Source organism: Mustela nivalis (genome assembly GCF_964662115.1).
Source record: "Mustela nivalis genome assembly, chromosome: 10".
NCBI classification, from domain to species: domain Eukaryota; kingdom Metazoa; phylum Chordata; class Mammalia; order Carnivora; family Mustelidae; genus Mustela; species Mustela nivalis.
Window position 1 is genome coordinate 74,880,379 of NC_139029.1, and position 12,620 is coordinate 74,892,998.

Here is a 12,620-nt window from a genome sequence, read left to right on the forward strand (position 1 = left end):
TGGGTTAAATAAACACATTAATAAAATTAATTTTACCTATTTTTATTTTTTAAAAAAGCTATAGAAGATTTTAAATCGCATTTGTGGCTCAACATATTTCTATCGGGGGTGCTGTCCTATACAATCTATTTATAAAAGGCCCACAATTTTTTTTAATACATGCCATCCACCCAATGAGAGTATAAGAATTCAATATTTTTTCCCTTTTACAGTGTTTTTTTAAAAGATTTTTTTTTTATTTGACACAGAGAGGGACATGAGAAAGGGAACACAAGCAGGGAGGGGGAAAGGGAGAGGGAGAAGCAGGCTCCCCGCTGAACAAGGAGCCCGATGCGGGGCTCTAGCCAAGACTCTGGGATCACAACGTGAGCCAAAGACAGACGTTTAATGACTGAGCCACCCAGGTGCCCTATAGTGATTATTACATTAGGAATTACGGATAGTTAACTAAATAGAATTAAGTGCCTGTTAAATTTTAATATCACTTTTAAAATATAACAAGGAAGCTTATGGCATTTCAAAATATAAAATTATTTAAAAAGTTGTTCTCTGATGGCTATAAATTGAAAATTCATCTACATTTTATGTATCTCCAATTTTGAGTTAAATGCCTCATCAGATAGTATTATTAAACCTGTAGCTTTTCTAGTATCAGAAAGTATTAGTTCTGATCAACCTACATTATTTTTCTTCTTGGTCACTCAGTAAAGAAAAAGGCAGCTTCTACTTTGACCAATATCACTGTACCAATATCCAGTAGCCAAGACAAAGAGCCTTTATATGGTAGTATAAATAAACAATGTGGGCAATAAGATACTGCTTGAAATAAGGGTAGGCAGAAAAATGCTTTTATAATGTTTTATAAGTAGGAAATAAAACTTACAAATCGTAATAAAAGTATTGTTAAAGTATAGATTGAAAGGAGAGAAAGGCAGAATAGAATTTATCTATAGAAGCAAGCTATGCCTATGTTCAAAGTTGGCTGCTGGACTATTTACTATCTATGTGACATGAGTCTGAATTTGTTTCCTTGCATATAAAATGGGAATATATGTATGTATCAAGCATCATTACAAGGAATACACAGACATTTAATTAATGTCAGTCTCATATCCCTCTCCTTTAATACTAATAACTATATAATGGTAAAAGATTATGGGTGACATTTCCCCCCTTCATTTTCCAAACCGCTCAAAGTATTTTTAAGCATATATGAAAATTCTAATTTTTCAGACTCACACTCCTCTGCATGTGAATTTACAATTAATTTTACTAGCTTCCTTTCACAATTTTTAAAAAAAAGCTTAAGATTCGTCTGGCAGTGAGAGGAGTACATGGTAGAAGAAAAATTAAAGACAGAAATAAGTTTAAGATTCTATCAGCAGAAACAAATACAAAACAAAGTATAGAGAAGAAAACAGCAAAAGGAAATGCTGTTTGAAGAAACTGCCCTAACTCAGACTAAGCATTGAAAAGATTAACATGCCTCTCCTCTCCTCAATCTACCTGCTGTTGAAGCTTCTCTTCTTTCCTATCTGGAGTTTTTATGTTATTACGTACAAATACACAAAACCACTCACTTTCTCCTCTCTAATGATCACCACAATTCTCATGGTCAAAATTTTAAAGGAGAGTGAAGAAATTTAGGATGTTTTAACAAAGATAAACCAACACATTCGTTGGGAAATAACTTTACTAGAATGTACTCATCCTCAAGTGCCTTTATTCATCAGCTGACAGTAAAAGCAAATGTGTTCCTGAAATACTGAACCTGTTTAATAGATTTTGCTGCTAGAACTGGAGAGGGCAAACTTTGGTGCCTGCCTCTGACTTCCTTACAACCTTACCTTTATAGACATGGGTCTAAAAAATGAAAAGCAGCAAAAGTATACGATTCCAAATCACATGCAGATGAAAATATCAAGTTACTATAAAAAAATTAAACAATGGTAATAGGAATAACTATTATTATAAAAGGTTAACATTTGTGTATTCATTGTGTACCAGAAAGCTAAGGACTTTACGAGAATTATGCAATGTAAACCTTAAGCTTCTATGAAGATGATATTACTGTTAAATCCTCTTGCTTAGTGCTCACACAGCTAGATTTTTTTTTTTTTAAGTCCTCTCTATGCCCAATGTAGGGAGTGGGGCCTGAACTTACAACCTGACTCAAGACTCACATGCTCCACCGACTGAGCCAGCTAGGCACCCCCACACAGCTAGATTTACTTCAAGGCTTATACTTTTAAACCTTATCTCATCCTGCTTCTTTATTCATATACAATTATAAATGCAACTATGATTTCCTGTGTGTGTGCGTATGTGTACATATACACGCTTGTGTATGTGTGTGTGTGTGTGTATTATTCAGTAAATCAATAGTAAGCAGCAGGAAATTAATTCCCACTTTGGCAAGGTTTTATCCACCTTCACATACCATTCAACAACTGGCAATCATTCCCTCCCCAATAAATGCTGTTTTGAAAATAAAAGTTACATTTAACATCTTTCTCAAGAAACTAATGAAGATTTGCATTAAGCTTTCCAGTAAAAGGATAAATGCCATGAAAGAAAAGGATAAACACATTAATCTCTTATAAAAGGTAGATTAAAAAAACTGGTATCATACAGATATCTATGCTTTGTATTTTAATTCTAACACTTTATTAGGATTTTATTTTAAATTACCCATTTGGTTCCTAACATATTTACATTTCTGGACTTTTTACAAAGTCTTTTAAAAACTTTTAAAGGCTATATATTCAACTTCAATGAATGATACACATACTAAAAGGCTTATTACCTAAAAGTCATATTTATCACTCTAACCAACTTCAACTGTACCACAATCTAGACTAATAGAATTAAATTGCAAGGAACAAAGGACTCCTCTATACTTTTTATAAAGTTACTCACAAGATCACAGTTCGAAGAATCCCAAATGAAATGGGAAGGCTACAGCTTGCAAACAGAAGAGGTAAAGCAAACATTAGTAGAGGGAGAGTATAAAGATAGTATCTTAGAAACACTAATCTTAATCCAGCCTCACTTTCCTCCATTTGGAAGTGTGCGCTGCTGCTTCTGTCCTGGCATGCTTCTTTTCTTCTCCCTGAAATCCTCTGCTTTTCTCCTCCTGGAAAGTTATCTCACAGGACTTTGTTTTCCATGCTAACATCTCTCAATTGTCAAAGGATGTCCTATCTTGAATTTAAAAAAACAAAAACATAGTAACTCCTCATAATCACGTAAGAGTTCCTAGTGAATTCAAAGAGGATAGTAACTCCACAATTCAAATTTGGCAGATTTTAGAAAAAACTTAACAGTAGAGCAACTAAGACCCTAACGATGAGAAAAATACCTTTTTCATGGAGACCCCCATCTTCCTGAAGAAAAGACTATGAATTGAATTTGCTGTTCTACCTTCTAGGTCTCCAATGATATTTGTATTTATTTTTAAGAGAAGACAGATATACTTCAGCCAACCAGCAGGGTGAGCTAGTGGTAGAATCAGATTGATTACTGTCAATTTTCTGAAAAGTCAAAGATGTAAATGGTTTTAATATTAAAAGCAATGATATCCCTCTAATAAACCTGAATTAAAAGATAATACTTCTAGAACTGCTTTAGTCATTGCTACATCTCATAACTTCGTAAATATTTACAAATTTCATCTACAAAATAGTCTCTATAGGGATTAATGTAAAAAGTTAGAACTCATTTGAATACCTATCCAAAATATCACAGTAGCCATCCTTTATTCTCATATTTTACTATATAGGGTTATCAATTAAAAAGTTAAAAATACTTTTTAAAAACAATGTTCTAAAAATTAGGAATTCTTAATTGATCATACCTATTTCTGAATTCAGTGCAAACCTCTGCCTTAAGATTGCCTGAAAAGCAATCATGAGAAAAGTATTCCTACAAGACTAAGATCCACTCTTTTCCTCTGGAATCATACCCTGAGAAGTAAGTAACCTTTAAGTAAGTAACCCTAACACAAACTGTGTATCTCCGACAAACCTAATCTTTTCTATCAATTTCTCTAAATTGCAGGTATCCCCACCACTCCCAGTAACTGTCCTTGACTCTCTTTTCTTGTTCTGCTACCCAATACAGTCTCAATTCAACCACACCAAAACTCTCCCTCTTATAACTTAAGTAACAAACTTAAACTGCAAAATGTTTAAGGTTTGCAGGTAACAGGCTCACTCTGTAATTAAAAATCATCTGAGAATAATCCTAATTATCATAAGACTAAAATGCAAGTAAATCCACTCACACCGTGTTGAAAATAAAGCAATAGCTTACCAACTTTCTTCAAAAATCGGTAATTTAAACGCACTTTAAATAACCCATAAAAGCTTTAAAACCTCAATACAATTTAACAAGTTTTTGTTATATTTGATAAAGAAATTAAAGAACTGTGAGATTCTACCATAAATGATTTTGCTACTTGTTGAATTTCCTAATAGATCTTACAGATCTATTTGGTGGTCATAGTAATCTTAACAAATCATTTTTAACAAGAGCCAATCTACGTCCATTTACCCAAAAAAAATCTATTACAAAATGAAGGCACTACATCGTTTTTGGCATCTCATTTCTTATGTAATAACTGGTAGTAATGGCAGTTATTTCAAACTTTCCAAGAAGTTTATCAAGCTATTTGTTTCTTTAAATTTTGGGGGTCAAGACTGCTTTTTGAAAAACTCGAAATTCAAAAGCAATATTGCTCCAAAATTAACTTGAAATGTCTGTATTTGGTATCTGGAATTATTCACTGGAAGTCACTTTAAAAACTACATCACCATATCATGTTAAATAACAGTTTTTAACTTATTGTCACAGATGTTCTCATTAAAATAATAGTATATAACAGATACTTTCAAACATACTCCCTTGTTTCATTTTTCAACCCTTAGTTACAGAGTCACCTTCTCATCCCAGCAATGTGACCAACGAAAAGAGCAATGGGGTAGAAGAAGATAATTTTCCATTAAGCACTAACATAATCATATCTGGTCCTCAATATATCATAAAACAATGGGTATAACTAGGAATCCCTGAGATTCCTTTCACCCTAACACTGCATGACTCAATAATACATTTTGCCAATGTTAATGTATCTTCTATTCATTAATACAATAAGATTGTTCTCTATTAGAAGAAAAGCTAAAAAGGCGAAAATATATATCTGAAAGAAGCAAGGAAAATCAAAGTTTTAAGTTATATTAAAAAATTCAAATTTTAATTTGAACAGATCTAAAGTTAAGGATCTCAATGTGTTTCTCCCTCTGATCACATTATTTACTTTGTTAATGTGACCCGGCCAAAACAAAACATTAGCTGTCTCCAAGTTTTGTATTTAAAATCCCAGTTAATACAATATACAAAGTATGATGCAGCCGTAAGTGCAGCATAAGGTTATGTTAGAATTCTAAAATTTACACTGCCATGATTTAAAAAGAAATATACTTATCACTGCACCAACAATGGTCAAGCCTTCATGTTTCACCAATTAAAATGGCTAAACCAAATTATAACTTCTTCATAAAAACTAATTTTTTCTCACCAAAGCTACCAAGGCAGGATTACTGCCATCAAGTTCCCTGGATACTTACACACAGCACTGAAGGCAAAGAGCAGGTTTCCTTTGAGTAACTTGAGTTGTCTATTTTTTTGAAATGCTGTCCTTCTTCTTGGACCAAAGAAATGGTACTAAACTACAGCAGAGAAGCAATATACTATTAAGGCAAATCTAATCTATCATCCAAATGCAACAAGACTGGCATTAGTCGGAAATGGCCAGAAGAGATGATGGTGTTTTGGTATTTCTGTTGTAATTATTGACTTGTATACAAAACAGGACCATCATTTAGGCCCTCACTGTGTTTACCCCCTTGTTGAGTACTTCTTAATGACCACACAAAATCTGAAGTCTAGACATCAAAGTTTTATAAAAACTAAATTTATGTCAGTATTACTCAGACAGTTCAAGAAAGTTTTCCACTAATGTTGCTAAACCATGGATGGATCCCAACACGAGAGTCGTCTGTGGAAGTCTCGTAACAAGAAACCTTTAGCTCCACCACCTAAGTTTCCAATCACTGAGAAGGGTCTGGGACAACTCATCTTCAGGTTCACGGGAGAAGTGGAGCACACCTGCTTTCCTCTGGCAGAGATTAAGCTCCCAGGGACACAAAGGCCAGGGAATCAGACCTGGAGAAGCAAAAAGCTTTAGCTGGACACCCACCAAGCCCCTGGCAACCCAAACACTTTGGGCGATTTACCTCTTGCTGTTACTTCCCAGGCACCTAGCGGCATAAGATCTTGCAGAACAGGGGGAGGGGACTGCTATGCGGTCCTGGTCCCACGTTAGGGGAGGGGTGTGTACAGTTAATGCCAGAACTGGCGCTTCTGGCCAAAACCGAGCAGCCCCGGAGAGGGGTTGGTGACTGCTCTCGGACCGCCCCGTTACTCAGTGCTTTGCAATGGCGACCGCCAGGCTCCCCAGGCCGCCTGATCTCGGCCCCTTCCCCCTACTGCTCACTGGCTGCTCGGCTTCATGTGACTAAACAAAACCCCCAAGTCTAGTGCCCAGCTCAGCCCCTTTGTGTCCGCTACCGGATTCTCCGACGCCGCCGTGGAAAGGTCCCCCACCCCCACCCCCTCTCCGCCGAGTCCCGCCCCGCGGCGGCGGCCGCCGCTCACCTCAGGCTCCGCCGCCCCCCGCGGCCGCCGCGGCCGCCGCCTCCCCGAACCCGGGGCCCGGGCTCCTTGTGTAGCACCAACTCCGCCTCCTCGGCCGCCGCCGCCATCTTAGCCTGTGCGGCAAAACGCGTCCTTTTGGATGGTTGGGACCCAGCCTAGGGCGTAGCTGCCCGGGCCCGAGCGCCGAAGGTCGGGTCCCCCAAGTTCTTCCGCCACCCTCAATCCCGCCGCCGCCACAGCCCAGAGGCCCGAAACCCACTCGAGTCCCGGAGAATCCGACCAAATAACCCCTGAAACTCACAGTTTGGTGCCGTGTGCGTCAAACCGGGGCGACGTTGGGAGCGCGCGGCGTCCCCGCGTCACACGCCGCTCTGTACGCTACTCGGCTCCAACGGCCCCCCTCCGCTCCCCGCTTTTCGCCTCCGGCCCCGGTTCCCACGGCGCAGGCGCGCTGCTTTCCCGCCTCTACCGAGCTGCGGGCCGCGGGGGCGGCCAGCGAGGAGCTCTTGGGCGGCTTTGCTCTGATGGAGCGCCTGGGCCAATTAGGTAAACGGGGGCAGCAGAAACAGTGCACCACTGTTCTCGGGTGCCAGAAACCAAACAAGGTCACCTCCCCCAGCGCTGACCTAATCACTCTCAAGGAGGTTCCCGCCCCAAAGTAGGCACGCTCCAAATATGGTGGTGCCCAAACTCTGCAAGACCCAAGCACTTAGGCAAGCCTAGGCCCTTTAAGGTGGAACAGGCCCATATTTGATTTCCATAATCACTAGCGTGCCAGAATTCCTTTTCTTTTCCTACTGTTGATGAAAACAGCTAAGGAACTCAAGATCTCCGGTCACAACTGTAATGGCAGAGAAAGGTTTGGATCCTAAGGGAACCAGTTGTTGGGAGATGCTTGATGGCCAGGCAAAGCATCAAATGTGGCACCTCAATTAGCAGAGCAGCCTACCCTAAAAGGTGCCCAGGATTTGGCCCTATTTGATTCTTCCAGATTTCAAGTGCAGGGAGGGTATTTTCTCCCCAAGTTACTCAGTATGCGGGGAGTCTCCAAATTAAGGTTATATAGGAAGCAATTGAGATACCGGTTAACCCTTCAATGAATCAGTGTAGGTTCCAAGAGAGTTCTGGAAAGCTTCCTTTTTAACAAGCATCCACACCAAGAGACTGAGAGCAGAGTTTCACACACTATACTTCGAGAAACACTGACTTGGGCTGTTCTCTTTGCTTTTGAGCTGAGCAAACAAGAAGTTGCTAATATGTTTGACGTGAACTAAAAGTTCCCAAGGAATCTAAAATTCCTGTCTTAATAAATTCTTCAGCTTTTCTGAATCTCTGTTTTCAATTTAAAAGGAAAAAAAGTTTCATTAGTTTAGCAATTATCATAAACTGTGCTCCTCCAAACCCTCAAGATGTCACTGATACTCAGAGAAACACAGTACAATTGCGCTTATTTGACAAGAATCAGGAACATTCTCTTTCCTGTACTATAGTGACTACCAACAGCAGCAAACACAGATCCCTGAAAACAGATATTTATACTTGCTGCATTAGTTAATAATAATAGATAACACTTTTTTTAACAGCTAACACTTGAGCTCTTACTAGGTAGGTACCAAATACTGTTCTAACTCAGTGAATTTCATTACAACTTAGTAAGGTAAAGGGAGGTCAGGTAATTTTCTCAAAATCACACAGCTCTTTAAACTCTTTAAAATGTGAATTTTCCTTCCTTATTTACATAAATGGGTAAAGAATAACATATAAATGTGTATATTTTTTAAGCAAATTGAGGGGGGATCCCTTTGGGTCATCTCACCTGCAGAATCATTAAAATTGGAACTACTCCATTTATTACTGGACTTACAATTGATAAAAATACTTTGTACTATGAAAATTCTCCCAACATTGGGTCACTACAGAAGCAACTACCAAAAAACAAAAACCCATGAACAAAAAAACCCAACCTCTGTTGTAAATGTATACTACTGACTGACCAAGATGGGCAGACAGATCCAATTATAAGCAAATAGAACAACTTAGAACTCAACCATGATCCAGAACTTGTCTTACTAATAGAAGCTGTTTGTACTACAATCCACCAACTAAAATGTGGTACTATAGATATAGTAGTACCAGTAGTAGTAGTAATTACAAAGTAAAAGTAGTAATAGTTAATGAAACTGTAAACAAAATAGATATCAAAAAACTTGATAAGGATAGAAAGCTTGAAAAAGGTAATACAAAAAGAAAAACAAAGTAGGCAATTGGAAAAATCCAAGGCCCAGTTATGTGGTACAATGCCAAAATATTTAAAGACATTAAAAGAAAATGGCAATTGAGCAATCAAGATGTGGAAAACAGTTTGACCCTGGCAGAAAATTCACAAAACATATCTACTCACTGTAATAAAATAATGCTCTGATAAATACATCTGATTAAGAATCTTTTAAAAGAAAGAAAGAGAGGGGTACCTTGGTGGCTCAGTTGTTAAACGTCTGCCTTCCGCTCAGGTCATGATCCCAAGGTCCTGGATTCCAGCCCTACATAAGGCTCCCCGCCCAGCAGAAGCCTGCTTCTCCCTCTCCCACTCCCCCTGCTTGTGTTCCCTCTCTTGCTGTCTCTCTCTCTTTCTCTGTCAAATAATTAAATAATCAAAAAAAGAAGAAGGAGGAGGAGGAGAAAGAAGAGAAGAAAGTTATTCCAGTGAATGGAATTACCCAGTAAAAGATACAAAGTAAACTGTGGTCTCAAATGACTTAATCAAAAAGAAAATGCAGTTTGATTTTGGATAAAGCAGATAACTCTCATTCTAATACTTTTAAATTCCAAGCAATAAGAAAAAATGAAATCTCATTAATCCACTATCCTAGTAATAAAGTCAAGTTTTGGATTTATCTTAGGGCCTGACTAGTTCTAGACTCACCTCTGAATACCAAGACTATAAGGCAGTCTCATTTGTGGAATTGCAAATATTATGTTTGTCAGTTGGGGTGGGAAGTAAGAGGATGTTTGGCATGGGAAAAGATGAAGCAAATAGAAATCAAGTCTTATATTTATCTTTGTCTCACATTAACTCCAGCACAGAGCCTTATATATAGCAGGTATGCAATAAACAGTTTTGTTCAATTCAACCAGTATTCACTGACTGCTGGCTCTATGCAAAGTGCTGTACTAGGTACCACAGCAAAAAGAATAATAAGACGGTTTGTTGTACATATTTAATAAATCGTAATTGAATGCATGAGGAGATTTTACAGTCTAATAAAGAACTAGCAAAAACTATCATCAACTCTCAATTTACCATGGGATAGGGAAGATGAGGAAATAGATAATAAAGACTTCAAAATAATGGTTAAGACAAAACCTCATAAGGTGTGCCTAGATGGCTTAGTCAATTAAGTATCTGGCTCTTGATCTTGGGATCCTGAGTTCAAGCCCTGCTTTGAGCTCTTTGCTCGATGTGGAGCCCTCTTAAAAAAATAAAAAAAGTTTTTAAAAAGAAAACCTTATAAAACACAGTACAAAATAGGTTAAATACATATATAAATATTTAGTAAGAATTATATTTAATATTTAGGAACACATTCCTTACTTAACAGCATATCAGAAATAGACCATGAGAGTCCATGAGAATATATAAGTTTGTTCACAGAACACATGTAGACAAAGAAAATAGCTATGGAAATTTAAATAAATATTTAAGGAATAAATGGAGAAGTCTACAAAAACAAGAAATGGAGGGACAGAGGTAAAAAAGGAGCTTGAGGCATGAAAGTAACTCCACAGAAGCCAAGGAAGTATTGGTAACAGCTGACTACCATAACAAATAACCTCAATGGCTTCACACATTCAAGTTTCATTCTTACTCAGGTCACCCTCCACTGCAGTCAATGGGAAGGAAAGAGGAGGCCCCAAAGCACCAAAGGTCCTTCCACCATTTGACTATGCCGTCTCCTAAGATCTTCTAAGAGAAGACTCTTCTGTAAAGAAACAGAGAGTACACATGGAGAAACGAGTGCAGTAAGTTCAAGTGGCCAAGCCCAGAAGTGGCACAATCACTTCTCACTTTCCACTAGTCAGCAATTTAGTCACATGGTACCACTTAACGGCAGGCGGAGCCTAGGAAATGTAGTTAGGCAGTGTGCCCTGGAGGAAAAGGAAATGGGAATGGTGAACACAAAGCAGGGGCTCTGCACATCCTGAGTAAATGTAGCAAAGAGGTTATGAAAGATAAGTGGTGTCCACTGGGTATACAAGATCATTGGTGACCTTGGTAAGCGCAAGGTCAGTGGAGTGACTCCGTCTACAGCAGTGGGTTCAGGAGTGAATGAAAAGGAAAGAAGGGGAAAGAGAAACTGAACCACTGGACACATTAGGCTGAGAGATGAATCTCAGACTCTAGGTAAATGCCACTGCTCAAGGATTCTTGGCAACTAACCATCCAGCCTTCTCTTGGTTAGAAGAAAGGCCTCACTAGACCTTCATCAAATTTCCACACACATTAAATTTGAGAAATGCCTTTATTGTTTATTTTTTTCCACAGTGAAAGATTCCAGATGTTCTGGGATATTTGGTTGAGATCCATCCAAGGAAAAAGGGCATCTGCAATTTCAGCCATCCCATATGCTTTACTATAGAAAATGAACATAAAATAGTAAGCCAATATTTTCCAGTATATGTATTGATTTCCTCTGTAATCAATAATTAGGAGTTATAACTGTACAAATATGTTCCTTTTACTACATTCTAATAATTAGAAATTAGACTTTGATATATCTAGTTTAATTGTAAATAAAATTAAATATCTTCAAAATGAAACTTAAAATTTTCTCTATCATCTACTTAAATTTTCTAAATGTTTTCTAAATACATTGAAGAAGGAAAAGAACAGTAGTTATAACCTTTAAAAAATAGATTTAGGAAACATTTAGTATGAAATAAAAATAGAGTTCTAAAAATATGATACAATAATGTCACCATTATTTTTCTTATCCATTTTTTGTTGTTGTTGTTCCAGGACATTACATTTTTTCTTACAAACTCTGTCAGATTCATTCCTCATTGTCATATTTCCCCCTTAACATAGAATGGCTTTGGTCTCCCAGTAGCTAATGAATTTCATGCTTTTCTACTAGGCCTGAATGGTACACTGAAAATATGGAGTCATTCCCTTCTTTAACATTCACATGGTGCCTAAAATATTTCAGACATTGTACTGGGCCCCTTGGAAGATGCGAAGGTAAGTGGAACACTCTTGACTCTCCAATGTCTTGTGGTCAAATAGATCAAAACTCACATGCTCAAAGTGCTGTTTGCATTTTAAAGTTGACAAAGCTTTCTTTATCAGCTCATTGTTCAACTAGTGCCTCATGTGGTAATGATAATGCCAATAAGTCATTTTCTTCTAGGGTTTCGCTCTTAGCTTTGCATTTTGAGAATCAATTAGGCCAGAATTGATCAAGCTCAAAAGCATGAAATATATAAGAGACAACTGTATAAATCACATGTTAATATATTAATTTACAGGAAAAGTTTTGATTGCCAACCGTAATAGAATACTCAGACGGATTGATCAACATATTCCCTCCCCTGTAGAGAAGGGTGCCAGGAACGCCAAATTACTTGCTCAATGAGCATGGAATGATATGAAAATGATCTTAACAGATGGTGTCATGAAACTTTGATAGCAAACTGCACCTGCCATGAAGATGTACCTGTCAAGGGAACGTAAACTCTTCGTCTGTTCTCACCAGCAAAATAACTCTTATTTTCCTTAAAGATATGACAATATATTAAAACAAAAGAAAAAAGAGATGGAAGGGTGTTTGGCTGGCTCAGTCAGTGGAACACACAACTCTTGATCTTGGGGTAGTGAGTTCAAGCCCCACGCTGAGTGTAGAGAT

The 12,620-nt window shown here is 37.9% G+C and overlaps 1 protein-coding gene across 26 annotated transcripts in view; it reads right to left on the minus strand.

Moving 5' to 3' along the window:
• The window catches only part of ZNF644 (zinc finger protein 644), a 102,048-nt gene extending 94,701 nt beyond the window's left edge, over nucleotides 1–7,347 (minus strand). For 5 of the 26 annotated variants that reach the window (XR_014300048.1, XM_082688648.1, XM_082688650.1 and 2 more), the window contains exon 1: nucleotides 7,019–7,319. Coding sequence is in view for 3 of the 26 variants with exons in the window: in XM_082688635.1 (XP_082544761.1) it covers nucleotides 6,718–6,824 (107 nt within the window). In the remaining 23 variants the exon portion in view is untranslated. The other 21 variants (XM_082688649.1, XM_082688639.1, XM_082688653.1 and 18 more) reach the window with 17 other exon arrangements.
• Nucleotides 7,348–12,620: the final 5,273 nt, after the last annotated feature.